Here is a 22,581-nt window from a genome sequence, read left to right as displayed (position 1 = left end):
AGGGGCGAGGTTGTGGTGCTGCAGCGTTCTGGGGGCTCCGACCGCGGCTGCGGGTTGATGGGAGCCGGTGACGGTCGTCTTGGCCTGGGACTCCGTGGGTTTCCGTTGAAGGAAGTTGTAGGACATTTGAAGGCGCAGAGCACGTGTTTCTAATGGGCTCCTGGCGGCCGCAGTGGTGAGACTGCCGCTCTGGGTGCGGAATCGGGGGCGGGCTTTGGGGTGTGGGGGTGAAGGGTGGAGAAATTGGGTGGTGGGAAGGTGGCCTGTGTGAGCGCTTTGTTCTTCGCTGGCTGTTGTTACTGATCTATAAGCGGCAGGCGGGAAAAGCGCACTTTGGGGTTTTACCTTGGAGAGGGACGAGCCCAGCTTTGCTTTATTCTCACACACCTTATTTTCCGTATGGGAACAGCTGCATGTGGCACTCTGGCTGGTCCTCTTACTGATTGGGCTTCATTTGTAATCTGGTTCTTCCTAGGGAGTGATAGCAGGTGAGTTAGGGGTGGTGCTTAGGAAGAAAATAGTGAATTGGTCCTTCGGTGCCCTGCTCCAATCTGGCATGTCAGGCGATTGGTGACTTTTAAGGTTTCTTTCAAGGGAGGTGCAGGTTTGCTGGTTCAGTAAGAGGTAGAGAAAGTAAAATTGGGGCTCTTATATTGTTCTCTATTCTTTTTGAAGATCCTAGTTTAATTTTGCTTATTGCGTTTGAACAGATCTCTGGAAACATGGCTACAGAACATGTTAATGGAAATGGTACTGAAGAGCCCATGGATACTACTTCTGCAGTTATCCATTCAGAAAATTTTCAGACATTGCTTGATGCTGGTTTACCACAGAAAGTTGCTGAAAAACTAGATGAAATTTACGTTGCAGGTAAGAACTAACACTTGCAAAATTATATTATGAAATTTTTCTATTGGATTTCTGGCATTGAGCTAAAATAGCAACTTTTTGTGGTTTCCAATTAAGTGTGGGAACTTGAGCTTTGCCTTGTTCTGATAGTTGATTTAGGTTTGAACTAGAGGTTGAGGTGCAGAGAGGGAGGGAAGGAGAGGAATAGGGACTCCCTAGGGAAAGGCTGGCGGCCTGTTGGATAAGTATATGATTGTAAGAACAGCTGCTAAATATTGGGAACTGACCGTGTGACTTTTTTGGGTATTTTTATAGTAGGATTCTTGTTAAATAACTTGGTAGCTGTAGGTGTGTTCTCTCTGTGGTGTGGTGATTCTTTTTTCTAGTGGTACTTGCAGTTGAGTGAGTACGGGTTCAGTTGTCATGTTTGGTTCTTTGTTGGTTGTCGTTAGGATTTATAAGTCTATACGTTTACTGTAGAAATACTGTAATGTTCAGAACTCTTTAGAAACTTGAGCACAAAGCTTGATGTAAAATTGGCTTGTTATTTTAAGTGTGGTTTAGAGGCCTTATTTAGTTCAGAACAGGTTAAGTGTATGCTTTTCATTATCAGATAGAGGGATTGATTGAGTTGTTGCACATGTATCTGCAGTGGCATCTGGGTCTTGAAGGAAAAATTTTCTAAAAATGTTAGAAATTAATAACTAATTAAGTTTTCTCTTCTCCAGGGCTAGTTGCACATAGTGATTTAGATGAAAGAGCTATCGAAGCTTTAAAAGAGTTCAATGAAGACGGCGCATTGGCAGTTCTTCAACAGTTTAAAGACAGTGATCTCTCTCATGTTCAGGTAATGTTAATTTAACCTCAATATAGAAAGAACGAACAAATTTTGAGTATTTTTGATACTTAAATTTTGTTACATGCAAATATGATAATTGCTAAATGTGAATGGAAAATTTCCTTACAGAACAAAAGTGCCTTTTTATGTGGAGTCATGAAGACTTACAGGCAGAGAGAAAAACAGGGGACCAAAGTAGCAGACTCTAGTAAAGGACCAGATGAGGCAAAAATTAAGGTAGGTGTTTAGAAACTTTTTTATTAAAGTTCTTTTAACTCTTTCCTAGTTTTGGTAAATACTCTTTGAGTGTGACCTGGATGTATAAATTTTTAGCATTGCTAGACTTTCCTAATTAGTATTTTGAAAGGTATTCTGCCATTTTAAACTATCCAGCTGATGATTAAATTTTTCCTTTTGTTTTTTGAGACAAGGTCTCATTGTAGTTCAGGCTGGCCTCTAACTATAACAGCCATCCTCCTGCCTCACTCAGCTTCTTGAGTGCTGGGATTGTAGATGTACTCCTAAATCTGTGCTTCTGTTAGTCTGAATAAGAGATTTAAAGATAGACATCTATCATATGTCTAATAATTTCTGAAAAGGTGCAAGTTCAGGTTAGTAACATTTAAACAAAGTGAGAGGGGAACCTGTTTACCTTAAGCTGATGGGAAGTGTAATTTAACAGTTGACTGCTTTTTAGGCGTCTCAACTCCAGGTGAATTTAGAATTCTAACATTGCCTTTTCCATTAGTATGACTTTTTGAGTTTATTGTTTTTTTTTGAGTCAGAGTCTGGCTGCCTTGAACTGTGTTGCCCAGGCTAGTCCAGGGCTTTGATGATTCTCCTGTTTCAGCCTTCCAAGTACTAGGACTATAGGCATGGACTACCGTGTTTGGCTGTCCTGTTTATTTCTAAAAGCAGCTTTTAAAACTAAGGTTGTTAGGTGTAGATGTGTAAATAAGGAAACAAGTTGAGGGTGAATGACTCTTAAATTATATGGAAGATTGATTTGTCTGGAATTGTTAGGTTTTGATTTTTTCTTTCTGTATAAAAGTATGATTCCTATTTGTTTTTAACTTGGTATTTATAGCATGATATTGTTCTTAAACCAACGACTATAGTTTTAAGAAAATGAGTTATTAAGGGCATAGAGGCCAGGTGTGGTAGTTTGTATCTCTAATTCCCACACTGGGAGGCTGAGGCAGAAAGATAGTTGCAAGTTCAAGGATATCCTAGGCAATGTAATTAGTTCAAAGCTAGCGTGAACTGCAGAATGAGAACCTGTCTCTAAAAACAAATGGGCATAGATGTTGGGTAGTATTTTAATGATAGGGAAAGAGGGAAGACTAGAATATGGAAAAGATTGGAATATGGACTTAGTTGTTAGTCATGAATTTGAGACGTTGGTAAAAGAATTGAGTTTGAGCTTATCAGTGAATTTTTCCATTAAAAATGGGGTTTACTTGTGCTAATTGTAATAAAAATACATTGGGGAGTTGAGTTTATTAAAGTTTTATGCAAATTAGTTTGTGACTTTCAGTTCTGTCTTTGGGAGGAGGTTGCTTAAATTTTTAATGAGACTTAAATTGTGACCCCCTCCCCCAATTTTTATCGGACGTTTGGGTGTTTTGTTTTTGCATTTTGGGACAGGGTCTTTGCTGTGTAGCCTAGGCTGGCCTTGAATTTACAGTGATCCTCCTGCTTCAGCCTCCCAAGTGCTGGTATTACAGCCATGTGTGTCACCACACCCAGCCTTGTTTTTTTGGTTTTTTGAGACAGGGTTTTACTATATAGTTGAGACTGACCTGGAACTCATTATGTAGCCCAGGCTGGTCTCATACTGCCTCAGCTTCCTGGGTGCTGGGATTATAGGCATGCGCCACCATGCCCAGCTCTCAGCCTTATTGTTTTAATTGATTGACAAAAGGTATTAGGGTCATGTGCAGATTTTTTTTTTTATTGAGTTTATTGGTACTTTTAAAGTATACAGTACAGTTACATTCATCAATGGGATATTGTACCTTTACATGACAGATCTTGGGTCTAATTTTTTCCCCATACTTCTGCCCTCCATTCACCCCTACCACCCTCCCCTCATGTGCAGATTAAAGTGAAAAAGTCATACCTCCTTTATAGCACAATGATTACATATGAAAAAAAGGGAAAATGAGCAATTTGATGGGTCATCCCATGTGATAGTAATAGTTTTATTTATAGTCATAGGTTTGAGTTTTAATACCATCACATTGATACATCATTAAGCAGTCATATTTGGGTGTTAAGGAAAAATGTTAACTCAGACTACGTAACTTTTTGTGACTTTTTTTGAGGGGGGGAGCGGTACTGGGGATCAAACTCAGGACCTTGCGCTTGCAAGGCTGGTGCAGTGCCACTGAGCTAAATCCCCAGCCCTTGTGAATCTTTTTCTTAACAAGAAGGTTGCTCTGATTTTTTTTGATAGCAGAGTTCGAACTCAGGACCTTGCACTTGTGAGGCAGTTGGCAGCACCACTGAGCTAAATCCCCAGTCTAACTTGTTTTTTTAATAAATTACTGACTTTTTATTTCTAGGTGGTGCTGGGGCTCAAACTTGAGGCCTCAAGTGTGCTTATCAGCTAAGTGCCCTATCACTGAAACTTCCCCAGGCTGGTGATTTGTGTGTTTTTTTAGTTTTGTTTTGTTTTGTGATTTGTTTTTAATGTTCTTATTTTTGGAGACTGAGGCAAGCCGACCCCATGTCGTTTAATACACTTTAGTGAGTTTTGTCACGTGACTAGCATTTGGTCTTTTTATTTCAGAATTACCAGCTAACTAATAGATTTGTTTTGTTAATTAGAACTAAGGGGCCAGGGATGTAACTCTGTGATGCCATGCCTGCCTGGCAAGAGCAAGGTCCGGAGTTGGATTCCCTGTTCCGAGGGAAAAAAGAAAAAGACTAGTTTTGTGGTAGAGATGGAAAATTTGGACTTTTTTATCCCCTTTGGTACTGGGGGTTGAACTCAGGACCTTGAGCTGAGGCAGGCGTGTTGCCACTGAGCCCCAGCCCCTTGACTTTTTAAAAAATCTTGACGGGCTACTTCTTTTTGGCACATTTGCACATAAGGGATGGTGAGAAACTCCTAATCCTGAGTTAAATGAGTTTTGAAAATTTTAGCAGTTCACTTTTGGTGAGATGAGATGTAAAAATTACAGTACAATTTTGCAATTTCTGAATGATCTATGCTCTTATGAAACATGATATTTTAGTGTCAAATAATAGAGGCTTTCCTTTGGTTTCCAAGTTGTAGACTTAAGAGGAGTGTAACATCTTCAGGGGTTGGTAAAATGCCTAGAATGGCAGTGTGCGCCTACAAGTTAGGATAAGGGGAATTTGATGGGTAAGAAGTCACAAATAGGGAGATACTCAACCAAATGAAATTCATTTTTTAGAAGGCATTAGCAGTGATGTTAACTTCTTGTCCTGAGCAATTAATTGAAGACTAGAAAATGGTTTGCCAAAGATGTGAAATTATGACAATAAGTTTGGGTTATAATATGTACTTCTTGGGGAAATCCAGAAACAGACCCCAGAAACTGGTTTATGGAGGACTGTTGATAGGATAATTGGAAAGATTTGAACAAGGTGGATTTTTTTTAACTGCTGAATGTATAGTGTGTGGTCTTGTGAATAAAACATACTTAATAACATTTGAACTTTTCAAGGCACTCTTGGAAAGAACAGGCTACACACTTGATGTGACTACTGGACAGAGGAAGTATGGGGGACCACCTCCAGATTCCGTTTATTCAGGTCAGCAGCCTTCTGTTGGCACTGAGGTAAAGAGACTATAAACTTTTACCTTTTGTAGTAAAAGCAGAGGTATCTGGCTTCCTAAATAATTCTTCATGGTTTTTACTTTGTATTTAATTTATAGATATTTGTGGGGAAGATCCCAAGAGATCTATTTGAAGATGAGCTTGTTCCATTATTTGAAAAAGCTGGACCTATATGGGATCTTCGTCTAATGATGGATCCACTCACTGGTCTCAATAGAGGTTATGCGTTTGTCACTTTTTGTACAAAAGAAGCAGCGCAGGAGGCTGTTAAACTGGTAAGTTTTTTTCCCCCTTCAGTGTTTGTATTAACTATCTTTAATGCTTGCTTTTTTTCTTAATGTGCCATAACGGTTTACCAGATATTTTTTTGAAGTATGTATCTTTGAATCTCTATAAACACACTTTGCATGGATAGTTGGTAAAAAGTAGCATGGTAGAATTCTAAGTTAATGGTTCTTGAGACATAGCATGATAGTTTTGTTTATGCTTAAATTTACAAAAGCGTGAAAAGTTTTAAGAAAATAACTGTAATAGGGCTCCCATAGTTTCTGGCCACGCTTGGATCATCCCTTCCTAAAAATTCACAGACATTCTGATGATAAATTTCTAGATAATGAAATAAAGGATTTTGTAGTGACAGTAAGTATTTAATTTAAAAATACCATGTTAAGTCAAGACCCAGTTGTCTTTAAAAAAATTATTGTTTCAAGGCATGACTTATTATAACTTTTAAACTAGTTCACATAAATTCTTTGAGTCAAAGATTTTTCAATAATAAAGTTTAAGAGTCAGGGGTGAATTTAAACCTAGGAAAGTACCAAGAAATAAAACAAGGGAGAAACTTTTGGATAGCTCCCTATTATAAATGTTTATTAAATTTGCCTTAATGGGCTTGTAATATTTGTTCGTAATCCTAAGCACACAAAATCTTTAGACGCTTGTCAAATTATTTTTTCTTTCCTTACCATCAGATAAATAGGTTGAATGTTCCTTAGTAAAAATAGTTGATATTTTCAATTTTACCAAATGTGTTTCAGGGCATTTTGAGTTTTGGAGATGTTTGCATAGGTTTTTAGCAGTTGAGCATCCCTAATTCAAAAATTAAAATGCTTTCAAATCTGAAACTTCTTTTTGGTGTGCTAGGGAGTAAACCCAGAATGTTCCCACTGTGCCGCATGATGCCCCAACTCTATTCAAAATCTAAAACAGCATCTGGCTGAGTTCATAAATTGTGTAGGCTGGGCTTGAACTTGATAGCCTCAGCTTTCCCTTATGGATTATAGGTACACAATGTATGCTAACATATGAAACTATGCATCTTTTTTTTTTCTTTTTTTTAATTTTTGAGATAGGGTCTCTGTGTAGCCTTGACCTCAGGTGATCTACCTGCCTCAGCCTCCCTCCTTAACCCTGGGATTATAGGTTTGGTCCACCATGTGTAGCCTTCTTTGCATTTCTGATTTTCAGGTTAAAACTTGTATCTTTTTTTTGGTACTGGGGATTGAACTCAGGCCCTTGTGCTTGTGAGGCAGGCGGCAAAACCACTGAGCCAAATCTCCAGCCCTGTATCATTTTTTCTTTTTAATACTTTTATTTGGTACTTGGGGTCGAACGCGGGACCTTGTGCTTGTAAGGCAGATGTAGTTGTAGCACATTTTAAGGAGAAAAGCAAGTATACTTTATTTAGCTCTTCTGTATTGCTTTATTTGGTCTATCTAAATTCCTTTTAATTGATTCATATACAAAATTGAGTATGGTACAGGTTTAACAGAAAGGTATGGCTCTTGAAAGAGAATTCATTCAGATGGGCGTGGTGGTGTATGCCTTTGATCCCAGGACTGGGGATGCTGAGGCAGGAGGATTACTGAGAATTCTCAACCAGCCTGGGCTGCATAGAACCTGTCTCAAAAAAAAAAAAAAAAAAAAAAAAAAAAAAAAAAAAAAAAAAAAAAAATCATTCATTAGATAACTAGCTGGGTGTTGTGGTTGTAGTAGTTGGGCAAGCCTGTAATTCCAGCACTTGGGAGGTTGAGGCAGGATGATTGCCATGAGTTTGGGACCAGCATCCTGTCTTAATAACCCCCCACCCCCAAAAGATATTTAAAAACTATGATTGATTTCTTAAAGGAATGTTTACTGTTCTAAAGAGGCTATAGCTCTGTAGGGAGTCATTCACTGGTAACCTTTGAGCTGTCAAAAGTTGAGTTTTAGCAGTTCAAATAAAAGATCTTTTTGGGAGCTCTAGAGACAATGTCTTTTGCTGGGTAGTGATAAGATATAGCGCGGTAAGGTTTGTTTTTGTGGTTTTGAGGATTAAACCCAGGGCCTTCATATTTTAGGTGGTCCTCATCCCTTTTCATTTATTATTTTGAGACAGAAATTTACTAAGTCACTAAATTGCCCAGGGTGAACTTTTATCCTCCTGTGTGAGCTCTTCAGAGTGCTGGGATTAAAGGGAAGCTGTACCAAGCCCCATGGTCCTGAATTTTTTCTAAACAAAAATTGCAGTACATTTTAATGTGAAAATGCAGAATTATTGAGGCAACGAGCTCTCTTACTACAAAATGCTATTAAGGAATTTAGCCAGTTATGTCGGCCACTTTTTAACATTAAATTGTTATTTTAGACTACTTAGTTATTGTGGCTATGACATTACATATGGTAGGTTCTCACTAGAACTTGTAGGTGATTTCCAGAAACCTTTTATTAATAGAAGAAAATAGTTTAGAACTGAAAAATGATATGATTTTAGCCAGGTGTGGTGGTGCACACCTGTAATCCCAGCACTCAGGAGGCTGAGGCAGGAGGATCGTTGTCAGTTCCAGACCAGCCTGGCCTACATAGTGAGTTCCAGGTCAGTCTCAACTACATAGTGAGACCCTGTGTCAAAAAAAGACACTCAGAATCCCCAAGGCCTATCTTATTTCCGCCAAACACAGAACATTGGTGTAAAAGGACCCCGCTAGCACAGTAGCATCTAGGAGAGGCTTACTGACTTCTGGCTGGGGAATTGAAGATACTATTTCTTTTTTGTTTGTTTGTTTGTTTTGAGACGGTCTCATTATGTAGTTGAGACTGACCTGGAACTCACTGTGTAGCCCAGGCTGGTCTCAACTCACAGTGATCCTCCTGCCTCAGTTTCCTGAGTGCTGGGATTATAGGTGTTCACTACCACGCCCGGCAACCACATATATGTCTTAATAATGTATACAGTGGTACCTCAGTTCACAAATAATTTGTTTTCATGATTTTGGGGAAAGTTGGCCATGTTTGTGTTTGTTACCTGATAAGGAGTTTGTGAACAGTAGAATTTTGTCACACACTTTTGTTTAAGATCTGACTTGTGAACAGAAGCATTTGTGAACTGAGGTATTACTGTATTAATATAAATGTTACACCTCTTTTTTTTTTTTTTTTTTTTTTTTTTTTTTTTTTTTTGGGACAGGTTACCCTGCACTTGCGAGGCAGGGGCGGTGCCACTGAGCTAAATACCCTGCTATAAATGTTAATGTACATATTTTAACTGTTAGCACAGAAATACCCGAAAATAACCAAGAAATCTTTAGTTGATGGAGGAACTAATTCCTCTCCTAATACCTTTTTTTCTTTCTTTCTTTCTGAGTTTCTCTGTTGTGTGAGTTCTTACCTAGGTGAATAATTATATTTTACTACTTACTGACTAGGGGGTCTTTGTGTGGTTTGGTGTCTTTTGAAAGATCTTTTTTGTGGTAGTAGCATACATTCACTGTGGTGAAATGGACCCTTTTTTTTTTTTTAAGAATTCTTTAGTATGGATAGTATTTGGGAAATTTGTCATAATACAGTAAAAAGGAGGACTAGACATCTAGAGGAAATGAAATAATGAGAATACAAAACTCAAATTGATTTTGGGTGGTTTTTGCTATTTTGTATTTGTGGAGATGGGTTTCTCCTTATATATGTATTCCACGGGGGAGTATCATTCAAAACTATCCCTACTTCCATCATGTCTTCAGATTCTATTTGAGCTACAACTTTAACCAAGATGAATTTTTGTGTACGTGAAGTCTTATTCTAGTAGTACACAGCTAGATGTTGGGAAAATGCTTCTTTTGCATTATTTGTATTCTGGAGATGGTTGAAGGCCATTTTTTTAATGGTGGACTTTTTATTTAGTGTATAACCGTTTTTAAGTATTTAGGGCTTAGTCTGGGAATGAAAACATGTGATGAATAGTGAGGGCAATCACAACACACAGGACTTTTTCATTTATATGGTAGTTTCTTTCTGCTTGGTTAAGTCCCCCCCTCCAGTTGTCTGTCTCTGTCTCTGTCTCTGTCTCTCTCTCTCTCTCTCTCTCTCTCTCTCTCTCTCTCTCTGTCTCTCTGTTCAGGATAGCCACAAACTGTCTATATAGGCCAGACTGGCCTTGAACTCACGGTAATCTTCCTGCCTCAGCCTCCCAAGTGTGCCACCATGCCTGGCCTGAATTTTGGTGTTTTGAGACAGGGACTTGCTTTGTAGTTCAGGCTGGCCACTGTGGTGGTCTTACTTCAGTTTGACTTTTTGTTCTGGGACAATAGGCACATACCACACCAGGTTTGCATAGTCAATTTTAGATGTTATTTCTGCAATCTTTGTTTTTTTGAAGCACTTTTACTTTGAGTGTCTCATGGACTATCTTAGGCTGAAAGAGGAATTTAGACCTTTTTATAAAAATAATGATTCAACAGTGATTTAGTTCCCTAGATTAAAAACTTGTCGACTGTAAATTTACATGTAGATCTCATAAAAATGGTATAGTTGATGTTGGAAGCAACACTGCCTTGTATTTTGGGGGATTAGAAAAATCATCCCTAAATGATAATCTAGCTAGGGGAGCAAGACCTGAACTTGTTAGGTGATTATAGTTACCAGTTGAATGGTTATTGAGGAACATGAGCTATGCTAGGTTGCTGGATTATTACCTTTAAAATCTACTGCAAACCTTTATTTCAGGTTAACCTTCATTCTGTCACCAGGCTGAATGACTTATCTGAGGGCCATGTATCTAAATGTCACTGTTTGCTTGATACTAGGTTTTTTGTGGGGAGAATGCTTACTGTTAATTAGATGTGGTAATTTAATCCAGCAGTACAAGTTATGGCACCAAGTAGCCTGATTTTTTTCAATTATGTAGTAGTACAAGGAATGTTAAATAAAATGTTTGTCATCTACCACTTTACCATTTTCACACTACCATGTAAGTCTAAGGTACTGTTTATACTATTCAGGTTATCAAAGAATCTTAATTAATATCACTGCTTTGCACCATTTATTTTTGGTGCAGTTTATATCTGTACTGAAGAATGGCTTCCAGACAAGGCCTTATGAGTTGAATTTCTTCTTACTCTTCCCACATTCCTGGTCATTACCGTTCAAGCCCTACTGTGTTTTCTTTTTTGCCTTTCAAATCAGTCATAGCAATTTCCATGTCGAGACCACCACCAGCTGAGTAATAATTGCTGTTGATTTTTTTATCAGATCTTTTCAGAAGGCCTTTCCTGACTTTGAGCAGCTTACCTCCTTTTTGCTCCATAATGGTTATCCTGAACATAAGGTAGATTTTTGCTTAGATGAACTTGAAATTATTTTATAAAAAATGTTTTTACTAGTGTATGTTGTGATATGTAATGAATACACTCATCCTATTGAAGTGGTACCATGTGCATACCCTTCCTATTACCTTTCCTCCCCACCAGTCTCTCCCAACTCCAGATTGAAATTATTTGACTTTATAAATTACCCCATTGGAATATAAGCTTTTTTGTACTGGCAATTGAACACAGGTCCTCAGGCTAAACTGCATCATTTCCAGCCCCTCCTATCTATCCATCCATCCACCCACCCAAGATAGGAAATCCCTAAGTTGCTCAGGTTGGCTTTGAATTTAAATTCCTCCTGCCTCAACCTTGCAAGAAGCTGGGATTATAGGCATGTGCCAACTTTGCTGTCTAGGCTTTTTTTTTCTTTTATCACTAACCTTTAGAAAATACCACTGTTTAGTAGGTACAGGATAACCTGACTAGCTGACTAGTGCCATCTAAATAGATCATTTGTAATATTCCTGCATAGCTCAAAGTGACCTTTATTTGCAGTAATTTTACTTAGGGATTAGATTATTGGATGATGGTGCTTTTACCCCTCATCCCCTAAGACAGTGATGGGGAACGTATGGCACATGTTATTTTTCTTTTAAAACAAAACATGTAGAGTTTTTCTAAAACTAAAATCTCAGTATTCAGGTTTAATTGTAGTGTTGACACTTTGTGATAAGTAGTGGGTTTTGGGTTGCATTTGGGCACTTGGTCTCTATAAGGTTCACCATCACTGCCCTAAGAAATATTTAGGTGTTTCTGGTTACCACCAAAACCAGGAAGAAGGGCAGGCAAGTGTGTGTATATGTATTCTCGTGGTATACAGTGGAATTAGAGCCCAGGGCCAGTAGCTGTAGTGCTGGTGGAGCCCAGGGCAAATGTTGCTGCGGTCCTACAAAATGGATATAGATTGGTGAAAATGCTAATACAGTAGTACCTATATTATAAACACTGGAATAGATGAGATCTTTATTTGCATATTGAAAATCAAGATGTTAATAGCTACTGATGGATGGTTTTATGTAGTGATAGTTGTGTAGCCCACCATAATATTATAAACATTTTGATGACTGCAGCTGAAAAAATGGGTCCATGAAATATTTTAATAGCAATTTAACAAATATTTATTGGGTTAAATGTATGAAAATTTTCTGCTACACATATACAAGGTTTTAGTTTATAGGATAAGAGAGATTAACCACACAAAGCAAGCAAGCATAGGGTGCAAAGGGGTAGAAATTGCTTTGGATTAGGACTGGTAAAGATAACTTGGTGGGCAAGATTTGCACAGAACAGTGAAGGAAACAAGTAAATCTAGTTGAAACAGTGTTTTGTGGAAATTAGTAGGAGATAAAACTTAAAAGGCAATGTCAGGATGGTAGTTATCAACTGCTAGGCTAGGACAAGGGGAAATAATGAGAACCAAGACCTGTCATGTAAAGGTACAAGATCCCAATAATGAATGTAACTCTACTGTATACCTAAAATGTACCAATAAACTCAATGAGGGGAAAAAAAAAACCTGCTAGGCTAAGCTGCATAGTGTCACTAAAAATTTGAGCCTTAGTGTGGGCAGCATGATTTAAATGGTTGAATAATGAAGGGTCTTTGGATGAAGAGAACAAAGCCCAAGAGTAGTATAGCGGCAATAGAGTTCAAGGATTTTGATAAGCTATATGATGGGCTACTAGTGGTGCTCTGTAGGTTTCATTCTGGTTTCTAATCAATGATTTAAATGAGGGCATAATGGGATGCCTTTGAAATACTTGATTTAAGTCTGTGTAGATTGATAGTATCTTGGATGATAAAAATTGGGATCTACAAAAAGTTTTTATAGCCTGAGATAGTTTGCATCTATCTAACAAGATGGAATTAACAAAAGTCAAGTCCTGTGTGCAGCTAATTTATCAAGATAGGGTGTGAATCAGCATGTGGTATAATTGCCAAATAAGCTAACATGGACTACATGTATTGGAGGTATATAGTATATCATATGTGGAAGTGAAAAGTCTCCAGTTTATTCTAGGCTTTGCAGTCTCAGTTTGTATCTACTAATACTGTGTTATGGATGATACTCTCAAGTGACACTTGAGGATGCATCTCTTAAATAAATGCACTTTAGTTTGCCATTGTCAAGGAAGGAATGATTTAGCCAAGCATAGAAAACAGCTGAGTCATGAGCTCTGTGTGCGTGGTATATGAAGTGCTGTCAATTTTGGGAATTTGTTGACTGACTTCTGTGAGGGAGAAAAAATGTGACTTATTTTTGAACCTGGATGAAAGGAATGTTTCAGACTATACAACTCTTCAGCCACTCCCCCCCGACTGGAAATTGAACTCAGGACCTTGCAATTGCCAGGCAGGTGTGGCATCGATGAGCTATATCCCTGGCCATCCTTAGTGTGGGTTATTTTTTCCCCCCTTCAGTTTTTTTTTTTTTTTTTTGGACAGGGTCTTACTATGTAGTTGAGACTGACCTGGAACTTACAGTGATCCTCCTGCCTCAGCCTCCAGAGTGCTGGGATTACAGGCATGCGCCACCACGCCTGGCATCCTCGGTGTTCTTAAATACTGAAACTACATTGATTAATGATCAGAATTCATTTTAGGTGTTTTGAGACAGGGTCTCAAACTATGTATTTGAGACTGACCTGGAACTCACTATGTAGCCCATGCTGGTCTCAAACTTATAGTGATCCTCCTGCTTCAGCCTCCTGAGTGCTGGGATTACAGGCATGCCCCACCACGCTTGGCTGGATTTTGTACCTTTACATGACAGATCTTGGTTCCCATTTTTTCCCCTGGCCTTCCTTCAACCCTTCCACCCTCCCCTATTTACAAAGACTTTGTTTCCACTTTTTCCTTTTCTCATATTCTTTCTTTTCTCTTACTTCCTTTCCCCTACCCTTCCCACTTCCCCTGCACCTTTAGCCCTTTCTGATAAAAACTTTTGAGAGACTTACTAGATTCGAATTTAAGATGCCCCCCTCCCCCATTGAACTCATGATGTTGAGCTTGGGAGGCAGGCGTGGCACCACTGAGCTAAATCCCTGGCAAGATTCAACATTGTTTTTGTATTGCCCCTTCACCATCTATTGTTGCGAGTCAGGGCCTGACTGTATAGTTCAGACTAACCTTGAACTCATTGTGTAGCCCAGGCTGGCCTCTAACTCATAATCTTGCCTCATCCCCAGAGTGCTTGGATTACAAGTGTGTGCTGCCATGTTCGGATGCCCTTTCACCATTTTTAAAATTTAAGGCAAATTTAAAACAGTTTGGTTTGCAAACAGAAGTGTTGGGCAAAATTTTGTTGTTTGTGAACTCTGCATCAGGTGACAAACACAACCATGGCCACCCTTCCCTCAAGAACATGAATGTGGCCATCTTTTACAGAGTTAGTGGAACAAATTAAGTTTGTGAACCAAGGTGTACACTACATTTAAAAATGTATACTTGGTGATAGAGCAAGTATAAGGTCCTAGGTTCAATTCCCAGTATCGGAAAAAAACTCAAATCTATACATGGAGCATTGCCTTATAAAATGTATATTTCTATTTACTGTTTAGACATTATGCTCATAGGGTCATTTTATTTTGCTCTTTTAATGACATTTCATCAGAGCCAGTTTTTGAACTTTTTCATTGAAAGTATATGGAAATGTAGTGCTACAGCTTTTGCTAAATTTTTGTGTTATCTGAGACCACAATCTTACCATTTACTTACCCTATCTTGCCTTGATTAATTTTTGATTAATAGAGCCAATGATGATGGATCGGAAGGTTTTCGCTTTAGATGGTAGAAAAGTCATTATTACTTAGAAGTAGCATTGTTAATGTTGATTAATGGATTGGCTGGCTACATTATAGATAGGGTATTGTCTTAATCACTTCTCTTGTTGGTGAGACAATACCTGACAACTGCAGTCTAAAGGAGAGGTTTATTTTGGCTCATAGCTTCAGAAGTGTCAGTGTTTGCATGCTCAACCAGCTCCAAGGCAGAAAGTGTGGTGGAAGGATCTGCCTGGGCAGAAAACAGCTTACAACATAGAGGCTAGGCAGCAGAGAAGGGAGGAGCTGCTGGGGAGGGAGATACTACTGTATACCTTTTCAGGTCACACCCCCAATGACTGCCTCTATCCAGGGTATCTCCCCAAACCCCCCAGCAGCAAACCACCTGTGGCACTCTTTATTTTCCAGTCATCTTCCACAAGCCCTGCCTCAATTCATGAGGCTTTTGGGGGGCCATTCTTGGTCTAATCATAACAGTTGTCCTGTCTATTTCTCTGTTGTCTCCTTTATGGAACTTCTTTTTGTTTTCTGTTGTGTTGCTTTTGACTCCTAGATTTTAATAGTATTTTGTTGTGGACTGGGGTTTTAGCTCAGTGGTTCTGCTGCCTGCCTCGTAAGTGCAAGGTCAGCCTGAATTTGATCCTCAGTACCCGCCCCCCATAGTATTTTGTTGTTAGAATTCGTTTTGGTTTTTTTTTTGGAGACAGGGTCTCACTATGTAGGTGAGACTAATCTGGAATTCACTATGTAGTCCAGGCTGGCCTTAAACTTGTGACAATTCTCCTGAGTGCTGGGGTTACAAAGTTAGTTTTTTTTTTTTTTAGACAGGGTTCGTTATGTAGTTGAAACTGACCTGGAACTCACTGTGTAGCTAGCCCAGGCTGCTCTCAAAAGCACAGTTATCCTCCTGCCTCAGCATCCTGAGTGTTTGGATTACAGGCATGTGCCACCATGCCCGGCTAGTTATTTTCTTAGGTGCATAGGTTTCTGTGCTTAAAACATTTGGGTCCATACCACCACCACCACCATCAGTTCTGTCATCCATCCTCAGGGTACTTTTGTGTCTTTAGACATTATATATTTTTCATGAAATTTTTTTTATCTTCTATTTTTGATTGTACTAGGGATCAATCCCAGGGTCTTACACTGAGCTACATCTCCAGCCCTTTTTATTATAAGACAGTCTCACTCCCAAGATGGCATTGAGTTTGGAAATGTCCTTCCTCAGTGTCTCAGGTATTTGGGATTGCAGGTGTTCCTCACCCAGTCTTGTTTGATAATTTTTTTTTTCAATTCTTACAGTTACAGATTATTTGACCAGACTGAAAGCTCTGGGTAATGTCACCAAAGGTTACTACTTGATGCTAGATTATGAGAATCTAGGGAGATGTACGTGTTTCAAAGCAATTTATTGTGCTCTTAGGTTAACCTTTTTTGTAAAATAAAACATTTTAGTCTGCTTATCCATAATCCCATGCAATGACAAATTCAACCATCATTGCACTGTTTTCAGGTAACAACAGGAATATTTTTGTTTATAAGAGGTTCTTTAACTTAGCTCAGAGGTAAAGCACTTGCCTAGCATGTGCAAGGTTCTGGGTTTAATCTCCAGTGCTGCCCCCCCCAAATTATCAACAGTACTGATGTTTTATACTAGATAATTCCTTATGACCAGCTGTCCCATGTCAGTGGTAAGATGTTCATCAGTATTTTTGGCCTCTACTTGGCCTACTAAATGATACCAGCAGCAAGGACACAGAGTAGTCAGAAGTTGAGTTTAATTTACTGGTAGTTGGAAGAGTTTACATGGTGGGAACTTTAGGGGAGACTTTTTTCGCTGTTAGAATTGTAAGAATAGCATGTACTCAGGTGTTGTGGAAAGAAGGGGAAAGTAACCAGGAGTTTTAGGATGCATTGACTGCGTCTAAGTTTTGGAATTTTATCTTTGTTGATATGGGACTTTCAAGAAATTTCTTTGAACAGGCAAAATTAATGGTTTTTAAAAAATAATTGGTGTGGTGGCACACACCTGTAACCCTAGTACTGGGGAGTCTGAGGCAGGAGTGTTGCCACAAGTTCGAGGCCAGCCAGGATTACATAGCGAATCCTTGTTTCAAAAACAAAATTAATATTTTGACACAAATATTGAGAAATTGAGATAAGGGGGTGGGGGAGATAAATGACCAGAGTTGTTTACCCTGAATTGAGTAGGATAGAAAGAACAAAACTACTGAACCAGAGATAGAAGTGTGTCAGCCTTATTATCTAGAGATGTAAAAGGTATTGGGAGGAATTGACTTGGTGAACTCCCATTTTTTTTCCTGTTATGTGTGATGTATCTACTGAAACCACAGGCTGATGTATTTTGTTTTGCTCTTCTGTAAGTTGTGTGGAAACTCATTGGTTCTTTAGTTTGTGTTAGCCATACTAAATAGATTTTGATGTCAAGTGTTTGTGTGGGGGAGATTAATCAATTACTGCTGCTGCCACGATTATTGTGAACCTAAAACTTAAAAGTAGTTTTTACTATGTAAAATACATATATTGACTTTTTCAGATAACGTGGATACTTCAGATTATTTTTTTCTATTTCTGAATTTTGAGTTCTGGGCTATACTGATTGGTAGATTGGCTCTTTGGCAACATTGTGTTTTGTCTGCTCTCCATTGTCTCACCACTCTGCAGGACATGATTACTTTTAAGAATTAAGTTTACAACCCAGGCACAGTGGTGCACCTGTAATCCCAGCACTTGGGAGGGAGCCTGAGGCAGGAGGATCACTGAGAGTTTGAGTCCATCCTGGGGCTACGTAGTGAGTTCAAGGCCAGCCTGCATGGCAAAACAAAACCTTATCTCAGAAAAAAAAATTTTTTTTAAAAATTTTTTATAGTTTTGTACTTTTATCATAATCTGTTGATAACTTTATTATATATGCCTGTTAAAAATACAATGAAAAATAAAGCACTAGATTCAGAATCAAAAGGATGTCTTTTTAAAGGCTTAAATATGAGAAGCCTAACATTGCTGCTTGATAGAAGATGAAGTAGAAATAGAGAATAGGTTTATGTAGTGGAAGCTTAATACTTAATAAAGTGGAAACTTCAATTTGCTAAAGTTTTGGGCTTTTTTTTTTTTTTTTATTAGATCTTGGGATCTTCTGTAAAACACTCCTAATTGATAATAAGTAATTTTAAAACATGGTACACCTTTTTTCCCCTTTCAGTATAATAATCATGAAATTCGTTCTGGAAAACACATTGGTGTCTGCATCTCAGTTGCCAACAATAGGCTTTTTGTGGGCTCTATTCCTAAGAGTAAAACTAAGGAACAGATTCTTGAAGAATTTAGCAAAGTAACAGGTAAGTTGGATTTATTTTGAAGAAGGTGTGGCTTTTAATGAGGGACATACCAAATAACTGTGTACCAGGTATTATTCTAAGCACATTTGTTGACTCATTGAATCTTCACAACTTAATGAGGTAGGTAATCCCAATTTCTGGATGAGGAAAACAAGCACACAAGAAGAGTTTTAGAAAAGGACTTGTTCAAAGTTACTTATTTATTTAAAGCATGTTAGTAATGCAGCCGGAATTTGAATTTACTCTGCAAAATCATTGTTGTGCTTCCCTTGTTTTGCAGTTTTGTGTGTGTGTATTTTTCTGGGTGTTAGCTGGTAACAGTAGACTGTATGAATGATTTGAATTTCCAAGTTATGAATAATGACTGTTCTTTCCATAAGCATAGGTTATATATTGGTAATGTGATATAATTTCTATGACATGTAAAACATCTTTTATAAACCTTCAAAATGACAGGCTACTGTACTCTAAAATGTTTGTGTCTGTGTACAGTGTTATCAGTCTTTTAGTCTTTAGGAATGTTCGAAATCTTAGTAATATTTATTATTTCCTTTGGAAAAATGCCTTTGGTACCTGAGACTAGAGAAGTACCATTAAAGAATTTTAGTGTTTGCTTGCATAATAATAAATATCCAATGATTTTTAACCTATCCTGGCATATTCTTATATAAATTTTTTTGTCTATATAATTAGGGGAAGCAAAGTAGTACTTGAGACTAAAAATTTTTTCTTTTCATGGTGGTTTCTGTGTTGGGAAAATTTAAGGTAGATTAGGAAAAGTCTATGGACCTTTTTAAAAAACAATTCTTTTGGGAAATGGCTGATTAAGATATGATTTGTTTTCCAGAATGTTTTTTAAGTAGATCTTTGAAAAATCCTTTGATCTACTTACTTGCTCTTGCTAGTTTTTTAATGTGATTTTCCTGGAATGGTTGCTTACTTTCAGAGGGTCTTACAGATGTCATTTTATACCACCAACCGGATGACAAGAAAAAAAACAGAGGCTTTTGCTTTCTTGAATATGAAGATCACAAAACAGCTGCCCAGGCACGGCGTAGGCTAATGAGTGGTAAAGTCAAGGTCTGGGGAAATGTTGGAACCGTTGAATGGGCCGACCCTATAGAAGATCCTGATCCAGAAGTTATGGCAAAGGTAATGATAGTCAAGTTAAAAATAATTTTTGAGGCATTCATGGAAGGATGAGGGTAAAATAACAAAATGAATTGTGAACATTATTTCAGTCATTTCTAAAGGTGAGAGAAGTGTTCTTTAATAATGGATTTGAGTTACATGTATACGTACATGTTTATGGAAAGTGATTTGTTCGTAGACACTTAGCCACTGTAATCCCATGATGTAGTAGTTAACCCACATGCTTTAGCAATAGTTCACTTTCATAATGTATAGATTCTAAGAGAAATTCGAGTTTTTGAGAATGGTGCCATTAGCTGACATAGTTTTTGTGTTAAAAGTGTGAGTCCTAAAAATAGTGAACTGTATTGGCCCCAGCAGAACTGCTGTAGTTACAGCATTTAGCTATTATTAGGCATCCTGTTTTAGCAGTTAGTTGAGACATCTTAATGAAAATAAACATCTCTTGACTCAACAGTTTACTATATACTGTTGCAGTTGGCAGTTAAGTTAGTCTACATTTTCTCTTTTAATAGTTACAGGCTGAGTGTCAAACACAACTAGCATACTTAAATCTATACGAGAGGAGTGTGAATTGCTGGGAAAATTATGGATATTATTAAAGGAGGGTGATCTTAAAAGATAGTATACTTGGGATTCTTTTTTCCCTCTCACCTATAAAACTTAAGGGATTACCACTTAAACAAGTTCAAATAATACTATTGAAATATTTTTGGAGCAAGGGATAATACTTCTTAGAAACTTAATTTGGTAATTCTGATTTGAGAAACTTTGAGAATTAAAATGCAGTTTTTTTTTTTTTTATTGGTGGGATTTTTTTTTCTGTTTTGGTGTTGCTAAGGATCAGACCCAGGGCCTCACATATGCTAGGTAGGTTCTCTATCACTGAAACATCTCACCAACCACTTCGTATTTTAAACACTTTCTCCCAAGATCCTAATTAATTTTGATTACCCTGTTGTTAAACAGCAGTTCGAGAGGGCGTTGCATTTACATTGTTATGAAATAACTATCTTTCTGATTGCATAATTAATGTATTAAAGGTACTATGTACTAATGTATGAAAAGGTACTAAACATATAGTCTATGTGAAAATTGACTGTCACAGTAAGGTTTATACCAAAATTGAACAGGAAGTACAAAGACTTTTCCTACCTAGCCCTTCCCAATCTTCTCCACTGTCAGCATTCTAGTTATAAGTCATACATTTGTTAAAATTGAACCAACAGTGAGCACCTAAAACCCATTGGTTGCATTAACTTTACTTTTGGTGTACCTTTGCAGATTTTGACAAACATAATGACCGTTGTGAGATAATAAACTCTTTCCTCTTTCTAGAGAAAAGATTGGTTCATGAATTCAGTTCATGGTTGCTTGGCTCCTTAGCTTTTGGGCCTGTAGTAGTAATACATGGCACATGACGATGAGTCCCATGAAGTAAAAATTGAAGAGGAGAGCTACTAGTGTCTTCTGTTCATCCTTAGTGTTCAGTCCCTGACATTTTAAAAATTGACTTCATAATTTTGCCTTTTCAGATATCATATAGTTGGAGTCAGGTAGTATGAAGATCTTTTTTTTTTCATGTAGGCATTTAAGGATCCTGTGTGAGGTGAGTTTTTTTTTTTGGCTTAAAGACAGGGTCTCGTAGCCTGCCTTGTAAGCACCAGGACCCAAGTTCGATCCCCAGTACTCCCCCCCGAAAAAAAACCACAGGGTCTCATTAAGTAGTTCAGGCTGTCCTTGAAATCACTACGTAGTCCAAACTGGCCTCGAATTCATAGTGATTCCCCTGCCTCAGCCTCCCGAGTGCTGGGATTACAGGTGTGTGCCACCACACCTGGCTCTGATTCATTTCTTTATAGTGTGGAATATTTCACTCTGTACCAGTTTGTTCACTTCCTGAAGACCATCTTGGTTACTTCCAATTCTTAGTAATTATGAATAAGGCTGTTATATGTGAGTTTTTGTTTGTATGAAAATTTTTCGACTCCTTTGGGAAAATACTAGGGAGTAGTGAGATTGCTGGCTTGTATAGTAAGAATATGTTGCGTAAGAAGCTGCCAAACTTGAATTTTTTACTCATCCTTATAACTTATCCTCACCTACAGTTGAGGTTAATATTTTAGGTTTTGGTGATTTAAATAGGTGTGTAGAATTACCTCACTTTTATTTTAACTTGGTAATGATAAGTGATGTTAGGCATTTTTTCAGTAAGCCACCTTGCCATTGTATGTTGTCTTTGGTAATAGCTATTTCAGTTTTTTTTTTTTTTGTTTTTGTTTTTCTTTTGAGATAACATCATGGTATGTAGTTCAGGCTGGCTTGGAACTCAGTGTGCACTGGTCTCAGACTCACTGATTCTTTTTGCCTCAGCTTCCTGAGTGCTGGGATTACAGCTGTACACTACCACCCCGGTCTGTTTAGGCCTTTAACCTGGTCAGTAGTCTTTCCTTGGTATTTACCCAGAGGAATTGAGAAATTTTTTATAATTCTTATGGTGATGGTAATTCAAGTTTAACTTTGCAGCGTGGGGTCTTGAAAAGTGAACTCTGGGAAATGTATAGAGGATTTGTTTCTTTTTGTCTTTTAGGTAAAAGTGTTGTTTGTACGCAACCTTGCCAATACTGTAACAGAAGAGATTTTAGAAAAGGCATTTAGTCAGTTTGGGAAACTGGAACGAGTGAAGAAACTTAAAGATTATGCTTTCATTCATTTTGATGAGCGAGATGGTGCTGTCAAGGTAAATTAGTGGAATTACCATGGGCATCTAAATCAGACTAACAATTTTTTGTCATCCTAGAACCAGTGTGTGTTAAAAATTAAAGGAAATACAGAGGTCATTTAAATCCATTCAAATAAACTTTCAGTATTCTTAGCCAATTTTTTAAGTTAAAATGTTGTTGAGCTGAATCTTTACATAAAACTTCACCAGTCCTGTTTTATTTTACTGACTGAGGCTTTCTTTCATCTTAGTTATGATGACAGCTTTTTTTTTTCCTCTTGGTACCGGAGATCAAACTTAGGCCCTTGTGCTTGTGAGGCAGTTGGTGGAACCACTGACCCAAATCTCCGGGGGCCCATAATAGCTTTTTAACTTAAATGAGTCAGTTCTGTGGTTTTGTTTTTTTTTTGTTTTTTTTTTTTTTTGAGACAGGGTCTCACTATGTA

The 22,581-nt window shown here is 37.9% G+C and overlaps 1 protein-coding gene across 4 annotated transcripts in view; it reads left to right on the top strand.

Annotated features, from left to right (window-relative positions):
* Positions 1-22,581, top strand: part of Syncrip (synaptotagmin binding cytoplasmic RNA interacting protein) — a 29,996-nt gene that overhangs the window by 892 nt on the left and 6,523 nt on the right. For 3 of the 4 annotated variants that reach the window (XM_019210177.1, XM_010641303.2, XM_010641304.2), the window contains exons 2-9: positions 711-870; positions 1,578-1,696; positions 1,817-1,924; positions 5,386-5,499; positions 5,598-5,774; positions 18,126-18,261; positions 19,208-19,413; positions 22,004-22,153. In XM_019210177.1, coding sequence (XP_019065722.1) covers positions 723-870; positions 1,578-1,696; positions 1,817-1,924; positions 5,386-5,499; positions 5,598-5,774; positions 18,126-18,261; positions 19,208-19,413; positions 22,004-22,153 — 1,158 coding nt within the window. In that variant the 5' untranslated portion in view covers positions 711-722. The remainder of the gene's footprint in view (positions 1-710; positions 871-1,577; positions 1,697-1,816; positions 1,925-5,385; positions 5,500-5,597; positions 5,775-18,125; positions 18,262-19,207; positions 19,414-22,003; positions 22,154-22,581) is intronic. The other variant, XM_010641305.3, reaches the window with a different exon arrangement.

This window comes from Fukomys damarensis, unplaced genomic scaffold (genome assembly GCF_012274545.1).
Source record: "Fukomys damarensis isolate Sample0158 unplaced genomic scaffold, DMR_v1.0_HiC HiC_scaffold_14, whole genome shotgun sequence".
Lineage (NCBI taxonomy): Eukaryota > Metazoa > Chordata > Mammalia > Rodentia > Bathyergidae > Fukomys > Fukomys damarensis.
Note: the sequence above shows the minus strand (reverse complement) of the source record. Positions and strands in the feature narration are given on the sequence as shown.